This window comes from Heloderma suspectum, chromosome 5, assembly GCF_057233095.1.
Source record: "Heloderma suspectum isolate Gila_16-S chromosome 5, 16-S_ref, whole genome shotgun sequence".
NCBI lineage: Eukaryota > Metazoa > Chordata > Lepidosauria > Squamata > Helodermatidae > Heloderma > Heloderma suspectum.
Window position 1 is genome coordinate 17,588,979 of NC_139462.1, and position 27,634 is coordinate 17,616,612.

The 27,634-nt window shown below is 45.1% G+C and overlaps 1 protein-coding gene across 1 annotated transcript in view; it reads left to right on the forward strand.

The window, feature by feature from the left end:
* FRAS1 (Fraser extracellular matrix complex subunit 1) overlaps window positions 1-27,634 on the forward strand; it is a 381,912-nt gene that overhangs the window by 252,322 nt on the left and 101,956 nt on the right. Inside the window, exons 24-29 of the mRNA XM_084855428.1 lie at window positions 683-826; window positions 2,709-2,849; window positions 4,327-4,597; window positions 5,324-5,408; window positions 8,059-8,385; window positions 22,522-22,672. Of these exons, the coding sequence (XP_084711554.1) occupies window positions 683-826; window positions 2,709-2,849; window positions 4,327-4,597; window positions 5,324-5,408; window positions 8,059-8,385; window positions 22,522-22,672 (1,119 nt within the window). The remainder of the gene's footprint in view (window positions 1-682; window positions 827-2,708; window positions 2,850-4,326; window positions 4,598-5,323; window positions 5,409-8,058; window positions 8,386-22,521; window positions 22,673-27,634) is intronic.

Sequence of the window (27,634 nt, forward strand, 5' to 3'; positions counted from 1 at the left end):
ACAGGGTTTTAGTACTATGAGAGAGGGAGAAAAATGTCTCCCTACCCACTTTCTCCACACCATGCATAATTTTGTACACCTCTGTCATGTCGCCTTTTCTCCAAGCTAAACAGTCCCAGCTGTTGTCACCTACCCTCATAGGGGAGTTGCTGTAGCCCTTTGATCGTTTTAGTTGCCCTCCTCTGCACTTTTTCTAGCTCTACAATGCCTTTCTTTAAGGTGTGGCGACCAGAACTATATGCAGTATTCCAACTGTGGTTGCACCATAGATTTGCATAAGGGCGGTATGGTATTGGCAGTTTTTTTCTCAATTCCTTTCCTAATTATGCCTGACATGGAATTTGCCTTTTTCACATCAACTGCACACTGGGTTGACATTTTCATTGAGTTGTCCACCACAAAATGCCAAGATCTCTTTCTTGGTCTTAGATATGAACAATCCAGGTATAAATCCTTGCTCAGCTGTGGAGCTCACCATGTGGTTTTGGGCACATCAGTGTTTCTCAGGCAATCCACCACTGCATAGGACCATTGAGATGACACATAGCCCTGTGTCTGCTGCACTGAGCTTCTTGGAGTCAGGCTGTGATCAAAACATGAGAAAGGGAGTGAGGGAGAGATCTGTGCTGTACATTTCTGTCTGGAAGAATGCATTTCTAAGGGTCTCATTGTGGCTTTTCAGGATGTGACGATGACCATTGCCTCCAGTGTCATGCCGCTGGTGAATGCACCCACTGCAAAGCCCCATTCCTTCTCTTGGGATCGCAATGCATCTTGACGTGCGGGAAGCGATACTACGCAGATCATGGAGAGCTAAAATGCTCAGGTGAATAAATTAGGCATGGGATCCCCCAACCTTTTTGGGTTAGTGGGGGCGCATGTGGAATTTTGAGAGAGTGTTGTGGATGCTCTCACAAAATGGCTTCCATTGCAGGTAGGGCTTGCCCATTCATAAAATGGCTGCCATAGCGGTCACTAAACACTAATTTCCTAGAAGGCAAATTGCTGAGACTAAAAGAAAATTGACTTACCCCAAAACTGAAGTACAAGGCAGAGGTGGAAACTGAGCTCCAAAACACAAAATCACTCTTTTGAACCCAACAAAGTGACATTGCACTTTGCAGCATGACAAGTCTCCTAGTTAAGAAAAAAATACGTGTAATTTTAAAACCTCTTAAGAAATAAAATAAAAATCAGGAGGGGCAGGGAGCCTTGCGGGTGCCAAGAAAGTGCCCAGAGTTACCATGTTGGAGACCCCAGAGTTAGGGGATTTAAAGCTTAAACACACACGCTTGTTAGCAGCTTGAACAAGAAAGAGGAAAGTATTTCCCATCTAGCGGTGCAAAATTCAAAATTCAGGATTGATGTGTGAGCCCACCCATTAGATAAAGTCAACATCCCCATTTACATGCTTCGTTTGTTTAAAAAAAGTGTTTTTAAAAAACTGACTTGAAGGAGGTATCATAGGTACAACTATGGAAGACCTCGTAATACCTTATTTATTTTACGTTGTACTCTGATGTGTCCTGTGGGGTCAGTGTGATAGCTCAATGGTAAAGCAGATGCTTGGCATATGGGTTGCAAGTCCAGTCCCTGCCATCTCTGAAAACTGCTCCGACCTGGAGCAGATTATACTGGACTCAATGGGTTACAGATCTGATTTAGCGTAAGGCATCTCCTTATCACGCCTAGTGTTTGTTCTTTCCCTATGGCTTGTTCCACCCTGCTTCCAACTCTGAAGTAGATCCATTCCCCATATTCCACCATTCTCTAATGCTGCTGAAACCCTTGTCCCTTCTCATCTGAACTCTCTAAGTCTCCCCAAGCTTTTGCTGTGAAAAGCAGAGCATTTTAAGAACGTTCACTATTATTTCTTTTTCAGAATGAATAACTAGTTCAGCCTTCCCTCCAGATGTGTTAGACTGCACCTTTCATCATTCCCAGCCTGCATGGCCAACGGCACCATTGGCCATGCTGGCTGGGAATGATGGGAGTTGCAACACATCTGGAAGGGACAAGGCTGAGGAAGGCTGAACTAGTGCAACGTTATTAATACTGGACAAGCGAACACCACTCTTTTGTTGCTGCAACGCAGGTATATGTCCCATTCCATACCAAGCCTTTGAATTGTTTAGAACAACAGTCACTCCGTGTGTACAAGCCGCCCAGAGATAAGGAACCTGTATTATGAGACATAATACAGGATTATGAGAGATAATCAGGTGTGATCCTAAGTGTCGTGTGTATGCGTGTATGTGTCCATGCGCGTATGCACTGCTGTCCACATGCAGAGGACTGCATGCACCCCAAAATGGAAGGGGACATTCATAGGAACAGAGGAAGCGGCCATATACTGCATCAGACCCCAAGGCCATCTAGGCCAGTATTGCTGACATGAGTGCCAAGAGATTTTTCAGCCCTACCTGGAGGCGTCGGGGATTAACCCTGGGATGTTCCGCATGCATGCAAAGCAGGCACTCTGCCACAGAGCTGTGGCCCCTCCCGCTATATGGAGAGGGAGCTGTGCTTCTCGCAGTGCTCAGAGCAATGGTGGGTAAACAAGCCCTTCATGCCTGGACTTGGGGATCATTGGCCATTAATATGGCAGCAACACAGCCGTGGCCTTGTTTCCGAGATGAGAGAATGCCCCTAGTGGTGGCGTTTGATCTCCCTTTAAAGGCTTGTGCCCCTTTCCCCTTTCATGCCAGCTTGCCCCAAGAGATGCTTGGAATGTGACAGATTGAGCCGGTGCCGAGTTTGCGACGCCACTGCCTTTTTGCAGGAAGGCCGCTGTGTTTCCAACTGTAGCCGTGGCTTCCATGGCCATCTCCAGAGCAGGGAGTGTATACGTGAGTACCTTCCAGGACTCTTTGTACCAGGCTTCCCCAGCCTGGTGCCCTCCAAATGTTTGGGACTGCAACTCCCAGCAGCCCCAGCCAGCAGAACCAGTGGTCAGGGCTGCTGAGAGTTGTAATCCAAAACGTGTGGAGGGCACTGCTTCGGGAAGGCTGGGTTACTGTCTGTCTATCTCAACTGTGATTTCCCATTTGTAACTTCAGACTAGCAATAATGTGCCTCGCAGGTTGTGGGGAGGGTTGATGACAAGAGCTTTGTCTTCACCACAGACAGTCTGGTTTAACGGACAGACTCAATTCTCTTCATCAGTCCTATGGGACACTGGGAATTGTAGCTCTATGTGCCTGCACATGTGCACATGTGTGCACTGGCGGCCGGGAACCTTGGACAAAATTCTCAGCACTCCCACAAACTGCAACTCCCAGGATTCTTTGAGGGGAGGCCGTTACTGCTAAGCCACTCTAAACACTTGCAGTGCAGACACATATTGGCTTTATACCTATCTAACCATCATGGCTTCCCTCGCTTCCCAAAGCACCATGGGTATTCTAGGTAAAATGCTGAAAGCTCTCTGTTAGAGACTGCTAGTCTCCCCGCCCCCCTCAACACGCACGCATGCACTTAAAGACCTACAACGTCCCCAACGCTCTTAGAACGCGTCTTGACAGCAGCTGCCCTTGGTCTTGCTTTGGCAAATGTGCTTAACTGCTATTACAGCACCGCATTGTGAATGGGCAGGGAGAGGTTGGAGGCTGACGGTGGGCTGGAAAGGGGAGGTACTGGGGACAGCTGTGCGACAATTGCACATCCTTTCCTTAAAAACCCCATTGGCTAGCTGCTTTGTAAAAGCCCTATAGAACTCTATAAGAAAAGAGGATAGGTGTCTGTCTGTCCGTCCATCTGTCAGCACCGTAGTGCCGAGACCGAGAAACCTAGACACCTGAAATTTGAGAGGCATATTAAGGGGACTCTAGGAGTGTGCACCTCGGGGTTATTTTGTTTTTAAAGCACATTAATTCATTTAAATGAGGTTGAAACCTGCAGTAACAGCTTCAGCCACTAGGAGCAGACTTCCCTAACTAGCACATAGCTTTGCAATCCATACAGTTTGAAGCAACGGGAGAGTAATAGGCTGAGGGATGCAGTTATACACGTGCTGCCTCCCCACGGCTGTGGGGCAGCCTCCCCCCCAGAGGGATGGACTGAGCAGACCCCTCCAGCGGGAGGCTATAGTTGTGCATCATAGCAAGGGCTGTGCTTAGGGGTGACAGCGGGTGTTCCATCACTCATATGGTGAGCACAATGTGTCCAACTCTGACAGCTGTGTAAGTTTGCTCAGAGGCTTTGCAGTATCAAACCAAGGGCTATTCCAAACCTTGCAAAGCTGGCTCTGTTTGCTAGTTGTCAATAAAATAATAATAGAGGTCTGTGTCTATATATTAATGGAGGTTTTGTTTTGTCTTGCTTTAGCTATCATGCACGTTCCTGTTCTGAGGGCCAGCGGCACACTCCGGGTAGGAATTGGTGGGGTCATGCCACTTGGCTTTTCCTTCATGGAGGTGCAGAGTCCTGGTGGCTATGGAGAAGACTTACTGTTTCATGTGACTGGCCCTCCCACCAACGGCAGGCTAGTGACTGTGGCAAGTGGGAAGGAGACAGAACTGAGGCAGGACGACCGCTTCACAGGGGAGGATGTGACAGAGCAAAGAGTGCTCTTTGTGCATGATAAGGGGAAACCCAGGTGACTTGGTGTTTCTTTACATCTTGCTTTGAACGTGAGGGTGCTGTCAGAGGGTTCTTTCCAATAGCGCAACATTGGGCTGAGTTCTTTACACTTTCCCCTTTCACAAATAATCCAGCAGTTTATTTAAATCAGGGATGTTGCAGGAACGGGGGGCAGGGAAAGGAGTGTGGCCATTTAAGGAACCCTAGAGGGCCGGATTGGGACCCCAGTTGGGCCAGATTTGACTTGCAGGCCTGAGGTTTAACACCCTTGATTTAATCCAGTCACAGAAAAGTAAAGTGGTACCACCAAACATATGATCAGGGCAGTGTGTATTCTGCGATTGTGCAGTCACACTGGAAACTGGTATTGTCCTGAATCCAGTGTCCTGAGAAATTCCATTTTTATTAAATATATATATAAGTTTCTGGTCCACAAGGCTCATTTTTTTGTACAGGGAAAGAGCTTGAAAATGTGTAAGTGATGCCTGGTGAAATTTCAGTATGTGTAAAGATTTGAAGGTGGTAAAACAGACCCATTGTTGACTGCAGTAACAAGGTTCATATTTTCTACCCTGCTATTGACTCTGGTCAAACAGGTTTAGCAGGTTTTTGAAGCACTAGAAAAATGCACCACTCCTCTGCACGTTCCTGATGTACTGGATGGAAGAAAATATGTTCCAATATTCCTATCAGTAAGTGACATCTGTTCATATAATCTTCTTTTGGGATTTTTTAAACATAGGAATGGCCAATTTTCTCTAAAGATCAGCTATCAACAGTACTTCTCTGAACCAGAAATGTTCACTGTTCAAGCCTTATCGACACAGGTAATACAAAGGACAGCTGTGACTTGTATGTATGTGTGTGTGAGTGTGTGTGTGTATGTATATGTATATGTATGTATGTATGTGTGTGTGTGTGTGTATGTATGTGTGTGTGTGTGTGTGTGTGTATATATATATATATATATGTATATATATATATTAAGACATCTGAAGGGAAAAAGTGTCTGTCTTCAATACTCTTGGACTTTCCTACCTTGTAGACTCAATACTGTTTTCCTTCTCTCCAGATCCAGTTTCAGGCTTCCAGACTAAGCCTCTTCCTTTCCCTTTGGAAGATACGTGCACAATAGTTCTTAGCCAGTCATTAGCAATAACCTCACCACGTGTCCTTCACAAAGTGTTATTTCTAACATACCCAGCCTGCCCGGTTCTTAAAGGGAGTCCTTGAACTGCTGACTTACACTGCTGAAGAGGTTGATGCATCAATCTTTGCAAAGCATAGCACAGGAAGAAGCATTTAGGGCGCAATCCTATGCATGTTTAGACAGAAAACAGTCCTACTGCTGGCTGGGGAATGCTAGGAGTTGTAGGACTTTTTTCTGTCTAAACATACATAGGATTGCACCTTTAGAGTTCCTTTGAATTGTGCCATGTAGTAGCCTCTTAGACTTCAAGGCTTTTAGCATGTCATGTTCAGTTTAGGACAGCAACGAGCATAGCTCTCAAGCTGAAATGCTGGTGCTCGTTAGCAGTGATGTAGTGGAGTCAGGGATACAGCACTGAAACTTCTTTATTAGCAGGAAGTTGACATCATCTCAGAGCCTCGTGTGGCGCAGAGTGGTAGGCGGCAGTATTGCAACCAAAACTCTCCCCACGACCTGAGTTCAATCCCAGCGGAAGCTGGGTCCTGGGTAGCCGGCTCAGGTTGACTCAGCCTTCCATCCTTCCAAGGTCGGTAAAATGAGTACCCAGCTTGCTGGGGGAAAGGTAGTCACGACTGGGGAAGGCAATGGCAAACCACCCTGGTATAATCTGCCATGAAAACGCCAGCGTAAGCGGCGTCCCTCTAGGGGTCAGCAATGACTCAGTGCTTGCACAGGAGGAACCTTTCCTGACATCATCTCCCCCCTCAGAATGCCCTGTTTCCTCCAAGTTTAGCTGCAGTTCTCTTTGTAGCTGGGGGAACATGGATTTTCCTAGCAACAATATATTGTTCCCTATTTATTTACAACATTAATATACCGTTCCACATCTGGACAGATTCTGGAGCAGTGAACAATAAAAGATACACGATAAAATATTCCCTGTTGTAATGCAAAGTATTTTGCAGTGACTTGGTCCTGAGTGGGCAATTAAGACCCATTTGCTTTACTAAAGACCTGCTCCTGGTGGACTGCTAGAACTGGTTTGATGATACGGATCGACACAGCTGCCTGCATTTTTGGACTCTCCTCAGAGCATGATTATGAGGACAGTCATGATAAATGCCTACATTTACCCTACACCACTGGCTTTTAGAGAGCACACTTCAGCGCACTGCAGCATTTACCACTGCACCACTGCCTGTTAGAGAGCGCACTGCAGCTCACTGCCGCATTTACCACTGCACCACTGCCTGTTAGAGAGAGTGCTTCAGCGCACCGCAGCATTTACCACTACACCACTGCCTGTTCGAGAGAGCACTTCAATGCACTGCAGCATGTACCACTGCACCACTGCCTGTTAGAGAGCTCACTGCAGCATGTACCAGTGCACCACTGCCTGTTCAAGAGAGCACTTTAGTGCACTTCAGCATTTACCATCACACCACTGCCTGTTAGACAACTTGTTTGCTACATGGAATTTGTATGGCTCGCTCTGGATACTGTGCACACCACTTAGATGGGAAATGCTGAAATAGATTAATGTTCACCGATGGAAATGTGGACATCGTAAGCAGCAGAATAGTGGTTGTCATCCCATTACAAATGGGTTGCCCGCCTCATCCCCCATTCATTCTCTTGTCTGGGTGAAGCAGACCTCACCTATCAACCCTTCAGTCGCTTCCTTTTCATTTGCTCCGGCAGAATTAGTTTTCAAACCAAATGAGCAGGCCCATTCCCCCCCCCCCCAATGCCTATAAGTATAAATGCAAACCAAGTAAGAACACTGGTGTGCTCATTTGCACAGGTTGCCAAATTTACACAGGCCACAAAATTGAGCTGTTGTTGATACAGCTACGATTTGGTGTTTTGTTTTGAAGCAGAGAAGATACATGGCGCTACGGATCTGTGGACTGTGTAAAATCCGCTTCGCCTGTGTTTCGCGGATTGTCAGATGCCTTTTGTTGCTTGTCCACTCACAGACAGAAGCAAAAAAAAATTCATGCAGAAAATTATGCAAATAATTACACAAGAGATTCCATAACAATTTACATAATTTACCTTAGAACACAAAATTTAGCGTATTGTCCCTCATTCCATTCAACTTTTCCTCAGCAGAAATATGCATATTTTCCTACGAATAAATTTTGGGAAAGTAAAAAAAAAAAAAAAAAACCAAAGTCCACGGCCTCAGGGGATCGCTCTGCAGCGGATTCCACAGGTTGAATTCTTAGAAATCCAAGCTCAATTCAGTCCGCCTCGAATATCTCCAGCATCCCTACATGGCAGCATTGATAACCAAAGAACGGGATACTGTCTTTCTATTTCAGGCCCCGTACATGCTAAGGAACGAAGCCCTGTTCGTTAGCAGAGGGGAAACTGGAGCCATAACCAACCTCTTGCTTGATATTCGAGACAATGATAATCCCCAGGATGTGACGGTAGCCATTTTAGATCCTCCACATCATGGACGGCTAGCCAAGCTTCCCGGAGACACACCATCAGTTATGCGCGCCTTCCACCTTGATGACCTTTCGTCGGGGCTTGTACATTACCTCCACGATGGATCCAGCAGTTTAGAAGACACGGTGGTTCTGCAAGCAAGCGACGGGTACCACTTTCAGAATATACTCTTCCACATCAGGATTGCCCCAAAGGTCAGTGCTGCGATGTATGTTCCCTCCAAATGTACCTACACGATAGACATGCTATGCAATCCTACATGTGTTTATTCAGAAGTAAATCCTATAAATAATGCCAATTACAGAATGATCTCTCCAGTGAGGCTTGCCTGGCACCAACATTGTTATCTTTTCAGTGCCAGGTTGTGACCTTTCTCTTCTCCCAGGCATTTGGCAGCATATGATAAGTTTTAATTGATCCTGGATTGTCTTATGGTTATGTTGTTTGCTTGAGATTGCTTGTTTGAAGTTGTTTGAGATATGTGTTCTCTTGTGTATATTGTCTGTTCATGTGTTTTTATGTAAATGGCTTTTAATCTCTGTACACTGTATTTTTAATGTTTTTAATCCTTGTAAACTGCCCAGAGAGCTTTGGCTATTGGGCGGTATAGAAATGTAATAAATAATAATATTAATTTCAGTGGGACTTACTCCCACGTAGGTATGCATAGGAGGGTAGTCTTAAACTGGTCTAACAGGCATTCTTGTCCTCGGAGAGTCCTGGGAGCTCTAGTTCTGTCTGTGAGTGAGAAAACACTAACAGAGTGTTTTGAGTTTCCTCACCACACTACAATTCCCAGAATTCTGGGTGTAGGGAGACGTGACAGTTAAAGCAGACAAAAAACATCCTTGCATGTAGAAAGCTAGCACACCAAGGACAACGGCTCTAGCCTGCCTAGCCCTTAAACATCTAGCTTTCTTTGTGGAGGGAATTTTGCATATGAAGGCGCATTCCGTTACGAGAGCCCACACCTGCAGTCTGAAGTTGAACACAGATGCAGGTGTGCCAGTTTAGTGAGAACAGGGCCCAAATATTAGAAATAGGATCATTGTCTCCATTGAGTATGGACCAAGGAGAGCCTGCATACTTCCCAGGCACCATCACTGCTGGGCAGTGGGAATGACTGAATTGGGTGAGAGGTTTACCAGGAAGAGAAGCCATGGGAGCAAGTCTGTAGCTCCATCAGAGCTGTGGCATGGCACAGTTGTGTTGTATGGCGAGGGTGTGGCTTTGTGTTTCAGTGAGCGTGGCGAGGATCACCTGTGTAGTTATGAACCTGCCAGACTGTTAAAATCTGCTGAAGAGGCCCTCCGGAGGACACTGTTACCTGCAGGGGCCCATTTGTCGAGCATGTGCAAAAGGGCTTTCTCCTGCGTTGCCCGCAAACTATCAAGAACTATGATTGGCCCCCACTCTCTTGGCTTTTAGAAAGGCCGCAAAGACACCTCCTTTTGATTTACCCTTTGAAATGATCTAGTTGTTTTAATGTTTTATTGTTTTTAATGTTCTTGTTTTTACTGTGTTCAGCTTTTGATGTTATAAATTGTTGCATGCCACCTTGATGACTTTTTAGCAAATAATTCTACTCTTTTCAGGTAGTTAATCCTACTTAGAGTAGAGCCATTGAAATGAATGGCACTTGTTAGTCATGCCTAACTTAAGATCCATTTATTTCAATGGGTCTACTCTATGTAAGACTAACATGGGATACTGCCTTTCGGTTTTAATGCTGTGTTTTAACATTCATTCTGTTGTTGTTAAATTGGTTTTATTTATTTTATTTGTTACATTTACTGGCCCAAAGTCGCCCATGGCCGAGTGGGGGTTAGAATCTGGGCCTCCCGAGTTCCAGTACAACGTTCTAATCCTGGGGCACAGACCCTCAGGCCCAGGAGCTAAATCCAGCCCTCCTGGGGCCCCAATTCAGCCTTCCAGGGTTCCCCAGATGGCCAGGCCCCTTTCCCCCAACCACTGATTGTGTGGTGGTTTCCTGGCTTTTGTGAAGTCCCCTCCACCCCATTCTAAAAGGCTGAAATGCCTGTCCTAAGGTTTAGTTACTGGCTTTAAACTAAAATGTTTTTGGTATTTTGGCCTTGCCCAGCACTGGAATGCGACCCCCAAGAGCTTCTTCAACATGGAATTTGGCCCTCGGATTGAAAGATGATCAGCACCCCTGCTCTAACCACTAAGTCACATTGCTACTGGTTATATGGTACTTTGTTCTGTAAACTGCCTTGAGGGCCCTTATTAGGGCCAAACGTTTATGGTACATAAATGCCTTTATAAATAAACCAATAAATAAAACACAGCAGCTCCCATGTTTCGGCAAAGCTCTCCAAGTGAAGCATAGTGTGGCTATGCTTTTGCTCCCGCCGCCCCTCGCCCATTTCCAGGACCCCATTTTTTAATTTGAAATGAATAAAAAAGTCCCAAACTCTTCCCTGATGAGTTGCTAATTTTATTGAAATTAGCAACTCATTAGCACCAGGCAGATGACAGTTAAGCATCTCCCAAGCCTTCTTTTAACCATTCCAACTGTAGCTGGGGAAACGCGCCACTGTAACTTTGGGGAGAAGTCTGTGTATTTTGCTCTCCTTGCTTTGCAATCGCTGCGTTTTCTTGCTGTGGTGTTTCTTGCGACATTCGGACTTCATATATGCATTGGGTGATCTTACGATGGAACAGAAACCCAAACAAAAGGGGGCGGAAATGTGTGTGTGACATGGGCAGCGGCGGCAGGGAAACCCCCCTGCTGCATGCACAGCTGGTGTCGGTTTGTCCTAATTTGCCAGCTGAACTTTGTGGCTTGCAAGGGCCAAAAAATGCAAGGTGTGGCACAGCTTTCATTGTCTGCCAAACCCTGGGGTCGAAAGGCCCTGCATGCGGAAAAGGCATGGCTTGTTCTCACTCCAGCTCTGTATATATTTGTAAAGCACTTATAATATAGTACAGAGAGGTCCTTGTTTAATGTGGGCATGCTGGGACACAGCCGTATTTATTTATTCTTTCATTAAAGTATTTTCATCCTGCTCCTCAGCCAAAGAGGTCCTTGGAGGAGCTTACATGCAGTCGGCAAAACAAGACCGTCCCTGCCCACAGGCTTACAGTCTCAAGAGCAAGATGCAGCACACAAGGAAAAAGGGTTGGGGAGGGAAAAGGGGGACATTAAGTCATCTTTCAGCAGGGCTGGAATGCCCTCACTTCCTTGCTGAAAACTACCTTATGTTCTGGATTTATTTTTTTTATATTTTTATTTTTTTAAAAACATTTCTTGGCCACCTTTCAGGGTAGAAGCCCTCCCAAGGCAGCTCACAGAAATAAAATACATAAAAACGTTAAAATATTAAAAGTTATAAAAACATAAAAACAATAAAAATGACAATAACAGCCAACAATAAAACCAACAATTATGTTAACAGCAGTAACAGCAACAATAGCAGTCATATCAAGAGAAGGCCAAGGTAAAAGAATATGTTTTCAAGGCCTTCTTAAAAGTCTGCAATGACAGAGCATGGCAGACCTCCGATGGCAGCTTGTTCCAAAGGGGTGGGGCCACTGCAGAGAAGGCCTTCTCACGTGTGGACACCCACCTGACTGCTCTCTTGCTGGGTGGGCAAATGAGAAGGGCCTCTCTTTCTGACCTTAAAGTGCGGGCAGGCTGATATGGGTGAAGGCGGTCCTTGTAACTTGGTCCCAAACCGTTTAAGGCTTTAAAGGTCAAAAACAGCACTTTGAATTTGGCTCGGAAATGCACCAATAACCAGTGCAGCTAGCGCAGTATAGGCATTATATGATCGAATCGCCTCACCCCCACCAATACTCAGGCGGCCACATTCTGCACAAGTCTATTCTTGTCTCCAGCAGTGGTTAGCCAGAATACACTTTGGAGGCTCCCTGGCACCTGAAAATCAGTAGTAAACTGCCTCTGAACATGGAGGCACCATTTTTCTCCTTCAAGGCTAATACCTATTGAGCTATCCTGTCTAATCCTTTAAAAAAAAATCCACCTAAGCCTGTGAAAGTGAATTCCATATGTTCGATTGTGATTTACATGAAGATGTACATCCTTCTGTTTGTCCTGAACCTGCTGAACAATCCTATTGGATGATGCCAAGTTCTAGTATTTTGAGAAAGAGTCAGAGAGAGAATAATAATCTCTCACTGTTTACTCTTTTCACATCATGGAAAAAGAGAGCTGGTGTGGTGTAGTGGCAAGAGTGTTGAACTAGGAGTTGGGAGACCCGGGTTCTAGTCCCCACTCAGCCATGAAGCTCACTGGGTGACTTTGGGCCAGTCACAGACTCTCAGCTCAACCTACTTCACAAGGTTGTTGTTGTGAGAATAAAATGGAGAGGAGGAGAATCATAGAATAGTAGGGTTGGAAGGGGCCTACAAGGCCATCGAGTCCAACCCCCTGCTGAATGCAGGAATCCAAGTCAGAGCATCCCTGACAGATGGCTGTCCAGCCTCGTCTTGAATGCCTCCAGTGTGGGAGAGCCCACCACCTCCCTAGGGAATTGGTTCCATTGTCGTATTGCTCTAACAGTCAGGAAGTTTTTCCTGATGTTCAGCTGGAATCTGGCTTCCTGTAACTTGAGCCCATTATTCCGTGTCCTGCACTCGGGGATGATCAAGAAGAGATCCTGGCTTTCTTCTCTGTGACAACCTTTCAAGTACTTGAAGAGTGCTATCATATCTCCCCTCAGTCTTCTCTTCTCAAGGCTAAACATGCCCAGTTCTTTCAGTCTCTCTTCATAGGGCTTTGTTTCCAGTCCTCTGATCATCTTTGTTGCCCTCCTCTGAACCCTCTCCAGTTTGTCTGCATCCTTCTTAAAGTGTGGTGCCAAGACACAGTACTCCAGATGAGGCCTAAGCAGTGCTGAGTAGAGGGGAACTAGTACTTCCCGGGATTTGGAAGCTATGCTTCTATGAATGCAGCCCAAAATATCATTTGCCTTTTTTGCAGCCACATCACATTGTTTGCTCATATTCAGCTTGTGATTGACAACAATTCCAAGATCTTTCTTGTATGCCGCCTTGGGTTCCTTAAGGAGGAAAAAATGCAGGATATAAATGCAATCAATCATAATTTCATAAATCTTGATCACGTCCCTCCTTAGTCTCCCCTTGCCCCCATATACACACTTCTAAACTAGAAAGGCACAACATCTTTAGTCTTTCCTTCTAGGGAAGTTGCTCCAACCCTTGAATAACCTTCTCAGCCATTTTCTGGATCTTCTCCAGGTCTACACTCTCCTTTTTCAGGTGGGGTGACCAAAACTGCACACTGCATTGCATCTTTTTTGGTAGTATTATTATAGCGTTTGATTTTGCATTCCCTTTTAAAAGAAAACATTCCCAGTTGAATTTTTTGCTACATGGCTTTATTGTACCAGGTTTTTTAAAAAATTATCAGAGGGGGCTTCCTCCAAATATTAGTTAGGATTCATTCAGACTAGTCTGAAGTGTTTCAAAGATGGTGCACTGCAGGGGTGTCCCTGGGAAAAATGGTACCTGCATTTCCTCTGGCCCCTTCCTGTACTTCCTGGTTGTATATTGTGGCACTGAGTGAACCAGAGACTGTGTACCACGGCAATATCCTAGGGAAAATGGTACTTACTTTTCCCCTCAACCCTTCCTTTTTTTACTATAGGACTGTATGACCCAAAGACTGTGTGTTGCAGGGGTATCCCAGGGAAAATGATACCTGCCTTTCCTCTGGCCCCTTCCAATGATCCCTGATCGTGTTGTGTAGTACGGCACTGAGTACAAACACTGCCAGTGGCCATCCCCTACAAGACAACTAAAGTGATACATGCTTGATTCTACTAAATTGCAGAAGACATTATCCCCCCCCCCTTTCTGTTGATCATGCAGGTTCTGTAACAAACAATGATAAAGGTGAATTGCTGGATATAATTTGCTTTATTAGCCAATTTCACACTCCCTTGTCTCATTATTTTCTGAATCCTACTTTGCAACAGTTTGCAAAAGAGAGCAAGGGGAGCTGCCAGTGTGAGAGAGTGCGGAAACCCCCCGGAGGATTTAGTGTGAGGTAGGGCTGGCAGATATGCAGTTTCTGCCTTAGCCTAATTATCACCTTTCCACAATAGCCTTGGGAGACAAACCAGATGCCAGGTTTATTTCTGGAGAAGCGGTGTCTAGACATACATAAAAGAACATTTCTTTCTTCTTCCCCCACTCTCCCCCAAAAGCTGTTATGGATGCTGGTATAACCATTGCTGGAGGGTTTTTTCTTACCCACACTCCTAATCTGAGAACATGAGGCTTATTAGTATGAATGACTGAACCAGTGCACTGTGTTATGTCCTGATCTGAAAGGACGTTTGTAGTATTTCAGCAAAATTGGCTTAAAGAATAATATGCTTTAAAAAAAGAAAGAATAAAATGTTCAAACTGTATAAACACGTTATAATCAAGGCAATAACAAAAAGCATCAACAGAACTCAGATAATGCTTAATCCATGTCAAATGTGTTCTTGCAGCTGTAGAGAATGTTTTCTGCTGCTTGAGTCTGAAAGCTATCCAGTTGTGAAAGATCTTCACTTCCATGATCTTATCAAGCCAAACGCAGGGCTCCCAATTTTGGCTTTAAACAATTCTGGAATCTTGGGGCATGTGCAGAAGTTTTTGAGGGAACAAGCATGTAATTTCCCTTCCACCCACACACAAAAAATATGAACGGGCAAAGTACCCCTGAACATGTGCAGAGTGTCTCTCCATGCTGAAAGGAGCATTCCTTCATTCTATCATTCTCTCTAACATTCTAACATTCTATCTCGGAGGAACAGCCATGAACGCTATGGGGTCTTGTGTTCTGTGCCACTCTCAGCCTTTCTGTGCAGGGACAAGACGGTTGGCCATCCTTCCCCAACCTGGTGCCCCCCCGATGTTTTGGACTTCAACTCCCATGAGCCCCATTCAGCATGGCCGCTGATCAGGAACACTGGGAGCTGTAGTCCAAAATATCTGGCGGGCACCAGGTTGGGGAAAGCTGTTCCAGACAGTCACTCAAGGGATGATTGGTTTATGCTTTGAGCTGGTTGTCATTCAGATGATTCAGTCGCTTGTACTGGTCATTTCATAGGCAAGGGCAGGGGAGACTGGTGGTTCCAGTGTTATTGGATGGTGAATCAGCTCCGGGTTTCAGTCAGACCCAGTCAGGACTCTAAAGGAGCTATCCAAGGTGCTTGGATAGATCCTTTATAGTTCTAACTAGTTCTGACTGAAACCCAGAGTGAATTCACCACCCACAGACATCAGCGCCACCAGCCTCCACTAGGCCAAGGGTATACAAACCTGAAGGATGGGGAAAACAGACTCAGGCTGCAGTCGAGGCACACTTTCTTGGGAGCTTCAATGAGCTCCACAGAACGTCCGTCCAAGTCAACATACATGGCATCATGCTGTAAGGGTACATCTGCATTTTTTATATCACTTTCATACCAGTTCAACTTCCATGGCTTCCCATTCCCCAAAGAATTGTGGGAATTATCATTTAGTGAAAGTGCTGGGAATTTTCTGTTAGGGATCTGTAGACTTCCCCCAGTCCCCACAACAGCGTCCTTGGGGAGAGGGAAGAACTGTTAAATCAGTTTTGATTTGTAGCATAGCTACTCCCTATGGCCAGCATACAACAGAATATGCAGGGATTGATGTGCAACCTGTGTGCAGATTGTTACAGAATCCTGCCTTATTGGCACAGGATTTAGGTTATCTTGGCCCTGTGTTCTGATATTCCTGGTGCAGCTTATACTTTTTGATTATATCTCTATGGACCCCAACTTGCCTGACACCAAATCTCTAACATAATCTTTAGTCAAACTGGCTCATGATAACAGGTCAGTTAAAATGAATAAGTTGAGAAGAAGAAAAACAATCTTCTCCTGCAAAATTCCTTTTAAATTTGTTGGATTAAAGCACCAAAGTCTGACAAGAAGGAATGAAGAAGGGGGAGGAAAGAGCTCTTCTTTTCAGTCATTTAGAAGGAATGTGCATGAGTCCAAAACATCTGGCGGGCACCAGCTTGAAGAAAGCTGTTGCAGACAGTCATTCAAGGGATGGCTGGTTCATGCTTTGAGCTGGTTGAGTCCTCTGCATGGCAATGGCTTGAAGTGGCTTCCTTGCATGGCTTGCTCGCAACTTTTCACAGATGAAAATCTAGCCCCTTGGAGACTGTCGGCAAATGCGGGGAGGGTGTGGAATCATGTGCGTTTGGGGGAGAGAGCCCTATGCACATACCATGTTATGCACTTAGCCCAAGGGCGGGAGCCAGTGCCCCTCCAGAGGTTGTTGAACTACAGCTCCTTGACCATTGGCCACAGTGGCTGGGGCTGATGGGAACTGGAGTCTAGTAACACTTGGAAGGCCATAGGTTCCCCACCTCTGACTTTAGGCCAGGGGTGTTGAACTTCTTTCAGCCCAATGGCCAAATTCCTTGTTCCTTGTGCACAGGTATGTGGGAATTATAGTTTGCTAGAGCATCCAGGCCCCAGGCTTATGGTCTACAAAATTATGCATCGTGCGGAGAATGTGAATAGGGAGACATTTTTCTTCCTCTCTGAAAATACTAGAACTCAGGGACATGCTATGAAGCTGATTGGTGGGAGATTCAGGACAGATAAAAAGAAGGACTTCTTCACACAGTGCATAGTTAGACTATGGAACTCACTACCACAGCATGTCCCGATGGCCACCAATTTGGATGGCTTTAAAAGGAGGAGATTCCTGGAGGAGAAGGCTATCATTGGCTACTAGTCTTGATGGCTATGTGCTACCTCCAGAGACAGTGAATCTGTGTATACCAGTTGCTGGGGAACATGGGTGGGAGGGTGCTGTTGTGCTCATGCCCTGCTTGTAGGTTCCTGGTCGACAGCTGGTTGGCCACTGTGTGAACAGAATGCTAGACTAGTTGGACCCTTGGTCTGATCCAGCATGGCTCTTCTTATGTTATTAACTCTGCTCTGCATGTAAATAACATTTAAATCAATTAATCAATAAAACCAATCAGAACATGCAACCCTACATGTGGGTTTCCTGCGGGCAGCTGGTTGGTCACTGTTTGGACAGAATGCTGGACTAGATGCACCCTTGATCTGATCCAGCAGGGCTCTTCTTATGTTCTTATAACTATTTATGGAGCATGCAGAAAGTATTTAAAATATTTTATCTTCAGGCAAACCCAGGAGTGCCCATTCAGGGTCGTTCGACTTGAAAGACTCCAGCAGTCTGTGTCTCACAGGACTGAGTAACACCTTTAAAGCACGGGTGTTGAACCTCTTCCAGCCCAAGCACCAAAGTCCATTTTGGAGAAGCTCTCGGGGGCCACATTCCAGTGGAGGATGTAGCCAAAGGCAAAAGGGTGGGTCCCAAACACCAAAAATACCAGCATATTATAGGTTAAGGACTCAATCCTATGGCCACTAGTCAGCGGCTAGACGGCCATAGAATATGTCAGTTTCCAGAAACCGACCTCGGAGCCTGAAACGATACATCAGTTACCCAGAGAACTGACTTCCCCCCCACACACACACACACACTCCACACTCAGAAGAGGAGCACGGAGCGGCAAAAACGAGGCATTTCAAGGCGGGAAAGGCGGAAATGCTGGTACGACACATCCTATGTGTCATCTGGCAGCCGCTTCCCCTGCTCCGCCTTCCTGTGGCTAGACAGCTGAAATCGGCTGTCTAGCTGCAAATGCAGAGCAGCGGAAGCACGGAGGGGACGATCCCCTCCGCATTTCTCCTGCCCTGCATTGGATAGGCGGTCTCCTCCGCGTTTGGAGGCAGCCACCTATCCCAATAGGATTGCGCCCTCCAGCTCTTACTGCCAGTGGCCAAGCCTTACTTAGGAGAGGCATTCCAGCCTTGTAGAATAGGTGAAAAACACACACACACACAAGTCAAGAAACCACCAAAGAAGGTCGATCACCAGGGGAAAGGTGGGACCAGGGGGAGGGAGGTGGCCACCTGCGGAGCTGGATTTGGGTTCCTGATTGGGAACTGTATTTGACTTGTGAGCATGAGGCTCTGTACTCCTGGTTTAAAGCATCCCTAAAACCCCTTCTGAAGACAAAATAAGGCCCTTTCTCATTCAAGGACAGGAACCTGACAAAATAGCAACTCCGTCCCTTTCAAATAGGAACCTTTTGGAGAGAATGTAAGGGCAAGCCAATCTGGGCCGGAAGATTTCCTTGGCTTTTTTTTTTTTAAAATTCACATATACTTAGGCATATTTCTTACTTATTAGGCCAAGCAAATTTTTGATCCTGTAGGCTTCTAAAACCTCAAAGCAAATGGGGGATCTCTCATTTCACCCTTGCCAGAATAATTCTGGTAATCACCTTCTCCTTTTTTAAGAAGTTTGCTCCCGGTGAAATGTCTGTTACATTACTCTTAATGGTCAATTTTTTAACAAAGAGAACTTTTCAGTATAGTTTGAAGATAGACTGTCCATGTTTTGATGAGCCTATTGGAACCACCATCCCACCTACTTCCCTAAAGCAGCCTTCCCCAACCTGGTTCCCTCCAGATGTGTTCGACTGCAACTGCCGTCATTCCCAGAATGATGGAATTGCAGTCCAGCACATCTGGATAGCACCAGGTTGGGGGCAGCTGCCTTAAGGAAATCCCTAAGAAGTTCCTGCTGAGATTATTAGCCTTCTCCAGTAATTCAACGTGCAATAAAATAATCGCAATGATAATAATGAATAGGGATGTGTGCTTTAATGGATTAATCTGTATCACTGATCCACAGAAAATGCAGTTGCTTATTAAAATTTGCTCCTCCATGCCCCTCTCCCCATTAATCAGTGGCCAGGAGCCAAGAGAGAGCAATAATGCCATTACATCTGGGACTCTGGAAAGGCTTGACAGTCAGTCTGGCTGCATTTGGATGCTTGTCCTCAGCTTCACAAATCAGCACAGAGAAGCTGGCTTGTCTTAACGCAGAGTTTCCCATTGCACCTGAACCAGACAACCGTGGTTTATTACCCAGGTTTGTTAGCCAGCATTAAACGAGAGTTCTCCAGTTCAGATATAACAATTGCGACCAGACAAACTGGGATCGCAGGGTGAGATACAGACTGAGTCTCAAAAAAACGGAATTTTAAAAACACTTTTATTGAGGTAAAATACAGTTAGTTTCAATTCATTGACACTTTCCACATTATACGATTTTACATGACACAGCGAGGTCTTACTTAATGCATGTCAGAATCTCCCCACCGGAGTTAGGGCACGATGGGAAGAGAGTGAACGGAGGGTCAAGGGAGGAGCACACAGCCACAGTGTTCAGCCTCAGCTTTATAAACAATGGTTCGGGAAGCCATGAACAAATGTCGGAACACGGCTGCTGGCTCTCTCTTCTCTGTGCCCATTTGGGAGGGAAAGAAATAGCTTTTTCTTCTGATGTGCATCTGCTTTCTCGTTTGGTGTGAAGCCACAATGTCTCTCCTTCCAGCAGTTAGGATCATAAGCAGCTGAAACTGAGGGTCATACTAGACGTGGCTAGGGACATTGGAGAAATCCACAGCGGGTTCAAACGGGTTCAGATTTCTATGAATCTGACCTGCAGACTCTGCAGCGGACCGGCTTTTTCCAAGTTGCACAGATTCCATTCACTTGCGGACCGTTTTTTTACTTTTGGGGGGGATTTTGCGCAAATTCCCTAAAAAAGAAAAAATCAAATTCTGTCAATGAGTGGATGACAGAAGAAAAGACGCCTGACAATCCATGAAACACCGACAGAGCAGATTTAACAAAACCTGTGCGTCCCCAGATGTGGCACACAGTCATGCTTATTTCCCCCACAACTTTTAAAAACTCAGAAACAGGTTTTAGAGGGTAGATTGAGAGGAAGGCTGGCTGGGGAGGGCTGCTTAATCCTTCCCTTTGGGCTGCTTTTCAATTAAAAATATTTATTTTATTTATTACATTTATATCCCACCTTTCTTCCACTGTGGAACTCAACATGGCTACATGGGGTTCCCAGGTGGTCTCGCCTCCAAGCACTGACCAGATCCACACCTGCTTAGCTTCAGCAAGGTGGCTGCCTCATGTGCCTTCAGACTATGACCTGGGACCAGGTCACATATCACCCTGCCCCAGATAATTTTCTCTGTCTCTTCTCCCATGGGGAAAAAGCAACTAGGGATGGGATTTTGACTGGGAAATGGCTATAGGGGTTAGGCAGCCTCTTGGTTGCTCTTCCAGCCAGACTTACAATCTCCTGAGGCTGCTTATGGTTAAAATAAATAAAACGGGGGGGGGGTGATGCAGGGGGAGGGGGGAGATAGCCAAGTTGCACACCTAGTTTTGGAAGAGAGAGTGCTTGGATGAAATGAGCATCAATGTATATTTGAAATCCTGGATATTCCATAATAGAAATTGTTCGTTTTTGGAGCTGTTTTAGCTCTGTTATGAATATTCCGTATTCCAAAATATGGCAAAAGTGGTAGTATCGGAAATTATCTTTCCTTTTAAGAATGAGCGGTAGCTTTATTATTAACGTGTAAGGCATCTTACACTTACCAGACATTTTCTGCTAAGTGAAATACCAGACGTTCAGTATACCAGATGTATATATTGAATGTAGTCAATTAATGGGTTAAAAGCCAGATATTTAATTGAATGAAATTAATCAGAGAACATTAATTGGGATTTGGTTGCATGATGCAAAACATCTGGTTCCCATAAGCCAACAGGTGATGCTGCTCCTTCCTCATTTCCCCCAAAGCAACATGGGGGAATTACAGAGCCAGTGCAGATGGTACAGCCCTATCCAACAATGCTCCATCATTATCCACAAAGCAGACTAAGGGAATTACAGAGCCAATGCAAATGGTACAGGCCACACACAGCCCTCCCAACTGCCCCCCCCCCCCACACACACACAGATGGTGTGATTCCTCCTTTTGGGGTAGATCCAAATCTTACACTTCCGGTGCAGTGTGAAAAGTGTCAGATGAGCAGCACAGAGCTCCACACAAACATGCTATTAGTGGGGTGATGGATGAGTGTGGACCAGCATTTCACTCTTAACAGAAAGGACTAAACTGCTTTAGTTACCATGTGGCAAATGTTCTTTGTGCATCAGCTTCCCACAGGGACTGGATGGTTTTATCTAGGGATGTATGAGAATTTTGTTTCTGCTTGCAAAACATCCACGCCCACCCTGTTTGAAGCTCCAAATATGAGTGCGAGCGCATGTCCACCGAAAATATTTGCAAATTGTCAAACATGTGCTCACATTCATCTTGTTCCCGATTCCCAATTTGATTTGCACACATTTCCTAATTTGCACACATTTCCTCAGTCGAGTGAATCAGCCACACTTTAGTCTATGGATGAGATTTGCACAAATCTCCCGTCCGCTTGCTGCTCGATTTGCGCAAATTTCCAGTTTGCACAGAGCGAGCAGTGATTGCAAGTGTGAATGGGAATCCGGCATGAGACAAGTGATGAAATGATGTTCGGAGAAACCTGGTGATCTCAAACATCGCCCATCCCTAGTTTGTCCACCCCTAGTTTCCTTCGAAGCCCCTGGAAACAGCACACATACACACACCTGGCGTGTCTAAGGTGGTGGAGGAAAGATTGTCTTATCCAAGAGGTGAAAAGCACACAGGTCTAGCTTCACCAGAGCATGGCAGCAATTACATGGAATAATGGGAAGTGGCTTTCCCATAATGCATGCTGTCTCTCAGTATGGACAGAGTGGGGCATGGTGTCAGGCCACAGGCCTAGCTTTGTGGCAGGTTGCAGCTAAGAGCTGACTCTGGCAAGGTAGGTGAGCATCCAGTGGTCTAGAGGGAGAAGGTAGGCCCAAAAGCCAGAGGCACAGATGTAGTCAGAAGAGGGGTTGGTGATGGAGTCGCTCAGACTGAAAAACACATACAGAAGCAGAAGTTTTATACAGCCAGCCAGGCCCTTATTGGTCCCTCAAGTCACATGGTTCTGGCTGGACAGAAGAGCTGCAGTCCTGGCTCTTGGCACTAGGTGTTGCTGCAGCATAACAGCTTGAGGTAGTGCCTTCGTTTGAGAAATGTCCCGGTGGCGCACGGAATAAGGTGCAGGGGCTTTTCCACTTGAATCCCCGGTTTGAGTCTCTCCCAGCACCTTACATGATGGTGGGGAAGAATAATTGGAGACAAGGAGCAGTTAGCTGGCCCAAGATTTCAGTTTAACATCTAGTGCTTGATGAGTACTAAGATGCCCAGCCTTATCCTTACCTTTGAAATGTGTTTCCCATGGATCACTGTTTATGGATCATTTAATGACTTTCATTGCTTTTGATCTGCTGTGCAGAGCCGTGAGGCCCCCCGGCTAGTTACCAGCTCCGTGGTCTGGGTCCCAGAGGGAGGGATGCTGCAAATCACCAACAGAATTCTGCAGGCTGAGATGCCCGGGGTCAGTGATTCTGCAATCATCTATACAATTAGAGATCAGCCACGATATGGTAAGTAGGGAGGCATGAAACCTCTCTGAGAGAGTTTGGTAACCTTACAGAAATTAGAATTTCTTCACTTGAAATTCCGAGAGCCGTTTTCGCTGAAGCAGGGACTTGCCGCATAGGCCTCAAATTTCACTTAAGACAAAATTAGGTGGTGAGATGTGCAGAAGGTGCCTGAGAAATATTCACCAGTCTTGCTAAAGTACTCTTCTGTGACTGGAGATAACAAAGGGATTCTTCTCCCCACCTCCTCACAAAGCCCTTAGTAGCCTCAAAGTGGGGCTTGGGGCATGGGCTTCGGGAGGGGAGGGGAGGGGAGGGGAGTGGGTGGGGCCCACAGAGGAGCCTAAGCCACTACAGGCTAGATGAGCAACTTCAACAGGCTGGATTATTTTTATTTATTTATGTATTTATTTATTACATTTCTATACCACCCAATAGCCGAAACTCTCTGGGCAGTTCACAGAAATTAAAACTACAAGTACAGCTTGCTTGCTTGTTTATTTATTTCTATATCGCCCAATACACTACAGTATAAAAATACAACCAGCATAAAACCTGGCAGCAATGCAGATATTTAAAATACAGCATCGAATTTAAAACAGCTGAGCTAAAAGACTAGGATGCTAAAATGCTACCATTCCCGGGAAAATCAAAAGGTCTTCACCTGGTGCCAGAAAGAATACAACGTAGGTGCCAGCCGAACCTCTGTAGGGAGCTCATTCCACAACTGGGGTGCCACAGCAGAAAAGGCCCTCTTCTTGGTAGCCACCCACCCCACTTCCTTTGGCAGGAGTTCCCGGAGAAGGACCTCTCAGGATGATCTTAGGGTCTGGGCAGGTAATATAGATTAGGCCCATGGGCCTGAAGTTGCCCACCTATGCCTTAGGCCCTCAGCCCAAGAATCTTTCACCCAGCTAAGTTCACTTATGGCATTGTTGAGGACAACAGCATTCAGGGAGAGAGGCTGTCAGGGCAGATCCTGCAATTCTCACCTATATTGCTGTCAAAATCCAAACCTCCTGCCTCTCCCCCACACCCACTTCTATGTGACTGGGGCAGTTTTGTGGCGAAACACACCCAACCACAGGTGTTCTCAACTAGTTTAGCCTATGTCATCCTTAGAATACCTGAGTCTTCCTTCTGTCTTGCCTGATTTCTCATGTAGAAAGATTGACATCAGAATGGGTTATCCCTGTCAAACTTTACGCTGCCAATCCTGCAGTTGAGATCACAGAAGCCTGCCATTCTGCCATGACGTTTCCATGTTGGGGCATCCATGGATAACCTTGCACCATCTTCTGAGGTCAGCTAAGGAGGCATGGCTGCACCATAGTTCAGACTTGGCAGAGGCGTTCTGCACTGTAGGGGCCTGGAGCTCTTTGGTCTCAGCTGGGAAGAAGATCAGGGGAGCTGAAGACTGGAAGCAGACTACATTAATTTATTTTTGTTGCTTGGTTTAATACATTTTTATCCTGTCTTTCAGAAAGTTTTCTCAGAAGGCAGCTCACAATAATTTAAACATTTAAAACAATATTTTAAAAAGTCACAATTAAAACGAAAAACACACAGTCAGAATGAACAGGGGCAGCCAGCAATAACATTGAAACAGCACCCAGCCCAATAAGCAGATCACAACAAACAGAAACCCCAACAATAACAGCAGCTCAAATAAAATCCTTCTAATTATGAAAAGGCACCAGTAAGCAAATTCATTTTCAGTGTCTGCTTCAAGGCCTGTAATGATGGAGCCAGTTGAAATCCAATTGGAACAGAGCTCCACAAATGTGGGGCCATTGCCAACCCCCAACCCCCCCTCCTGCTCTCCCTTGTGTCCATCAGTCTAATTTCTTTCACGGGCAGGCACGCAAGCTGGGTTTCAGGAGGGGATCTCAGCATGCTGATATGGATTAAGGCAATCCTTCAAGTAACCTGGTCCCAACCCATTTAGGGCTTTAAAAGGCAATACCAGCACTTTAAACTGGGCTCCCAAATATACTGGCCGATCATGTAACTGGTACAATATAGGTGTCACATATTCCAGCTTCCTGGCATCCACCAGTACTTGAGTAGCTGCACTTTGTACTGGTTGAAGTTTCCAAACTGTCTCTAAGGGCAGCCCTTCTTAAAGTGAATTACAGTAGTCCAGCTAGGAAGTTAGCCGTGTGTGGGTAACTAAGGCAAGATCCATCTCTGCTCTGTTAAAGACCAGGAAACATCAGAAGGCCAGGATACTAGTGTCTATACCAGGTGTGTCCAATCCAGAGGCTTCATACCACCTGCCAATCATAGGGGCTGATGTTATATGCCTTTATTCCCTTTCAAGCCTTGAAGAAAGGCTGTTAAGTCTAAGCAACCTGAATCCACAGTAACTTTCAGCCTCAGTTCTTAAGGTACCCAGTTAAAGGCCCAGGGTAATATCCACTGTTAGTCCTATGCAGAGTAGACCTATTGAAATGAATGGAATGTGTCATTCATTTCAATGGGTCTACTCTATATAGGACTAACAGTGGATCCTACTTCCAGAATCCTGGGCCATAACAGAAGGTAGAGGTTTACATATGGAACTAGTTTGTTCTAACTGTTTGTAACAAACAAGATGCTTTTTTAGAGCAGCTGCTGACAGTTCACAGCGAGAGCTCAGCTATAAAAGGAGTGCTGTTGAAGTGTCTTCTGTACAGTCTATGGGGTCTCCGTACTAATTAGTATGAATAGGAAGCATTAGTGTAAGAGACAGCAATCTTATCCTCAGGGGTTCTTATTTTCCTGCAGCCTGTCCTCTTTCTGAAGTTATAATTCCTCTCCTTGTATTATCCCAATTATCTCCTTGGCAACTAATTGATGACACAAAGTTATTGCTTCAGGACAGAAGTACGTAGATGAAAACCCCTGAACTTGGAAGTTACTAGAAATTTCTAGTTTTATATGATACAGTCTGTCTAGGACTTAAATAAAGAAGCACAGAAAGCAGGGGTGAGTAATGTGTATGTCATACACACACACACACATACACATACATACATACAGTCATGTGAAAAAGAAAATACACCCTCTTTGAGTTCTATGGTTTTATGTATCAGGACATAATAAAAATCATCTGGTCCTTAGCAGGTCTTAAAATTAGGTAAATACAACCTCAGATGAACAACAACACATGACATATTACACCGTGTCATTATTTATCTTACAGAAATAAAGCCAAAATGGAGAAGCCGTGTGTGAAAACTAAGTACACCCTTACTGCTTCCATAGGTATGAAGAGGCCAAGTAGCCAGGTGTTGCTAATCAAATGCCCTTGATTAATTGATCATCAGCAAGTGTGACCACCTCTATAAAAGCTGAAGTCTCAGGAGTTTGCTGGTCTTGAGCATTCAGATGTATGTTAACACAATGCCAAACAGTAAAGACATCAGCAATTATCTTAGAGAAGCAATTGTTGCTGCACTTCAATCTGGGAAGGGTTATAAGGCCATTTCCAAACGATTTAAAGTCCATCATTCTATAGTGAGGATGATTATTCACAAGTGGAAAACATTCAAGACAGTTGCCAATCTTCCCAGGAGTGGACGTCCCAGCAAATTCACCCCAAGGGCAGACCGTGCAATGCTCAGAGAAACTGAAAAACATCCAAGAGTTACATCTCAGACTCTACAGGCCTCAGTTAACATGTTAAATGTTAAAGTTTATGTCATGACAGTACAATTAGAAAAAGACTGAACAAGTATGTTTGGAAGGGTTGCCAGGAGAAAGCCTCTTCTCTCTAAAAAGAACATGGCAGCACAGCTTAGGTTTGCAAAGTTGCATCTGAACAAATCTCAAGACTTCTGGAACAATGTCCTTTGGACAGATGAGACCAAAGTGGAGATGTTTAGCCATAATGCACTGTGCCACGTTTGGCGAAAACCAAAAACAGCATATCAGCACAAACATCTCATACCAACTGTCAAGCACGGTGGTGGAGGGGTGATGATTTGGGCTTGTTTTGCAGCCACAGGACCTGGGCACCTTGCAGTCATTGAGTCGACCATGACCTCCTCTGCATACCAAAGTATTCTAGAGTCAAATGTGAGGCCAGCTGTCCGACAGCTAAAGCTTGGCTGAAATTGGGTCATGCAACAGGACAATGATCCCAAGCACACCAGCAAATCTACAACAGAATGGCTGAAAAAGAAAAGAATCAAGGTGTTGCAATGGCCCAGTCAAAGTCCAGACCTCAACCCAATTGAAATGCTGTGACGGGACCTTAAGAGAGCTGTGCATAAACAAATGCCTGCAAACCTCAATGAACTGAAGCAATGTTGTAAAGAAGAGTGGGCCAAAATTCCTCCACAACGATGTGAGAGACTGATAGTCATACAGAAAACGATTACTTCAAGTTATTGCTGCTAAAGGTGGTTCTACAAGCTATTGAATCCTAAGGTGTACTTAGTTTTCACACATGGCTTCTCCATTTTGGCTTTATTTCTGTGAGATAAATAATGACACGGTGTGATATGTCATGTGTTGTTGTTCATCTGAGGTTGTATTTACCTAATTTTAAGACCTGCTAAGGACCAGATGATTTTTATTATGTCCTGATATGTAACACCATAGAACTCAAAGAGGGTGTACTTTCTTTTTCACATGACTGTACACACACACACACACACACACAGAAAGAGAGGCCATACATACATACATGGCATATATATATATATATATATATATATATATATATATATATATGAAAGATAGAAAGACTAACAACTGAGTGTTCAAAAAATATTTAAGCTAAATATATTTAAGCTACCACCGAAACGTTTAGCTTAAATTTTTTTTTGAACACTCTGTTGTTAGTCTCTCTATCTTCCGTATGCATTTTGCCTTAAGACTGATGGCATCCACAGTGAATCGAGAGCTGCTATGTTGCCTTGCTGTTATGCCGCTTTACACTAACCCCTCTCTCTCCCCCTCCCCCCCTCTTTGTAT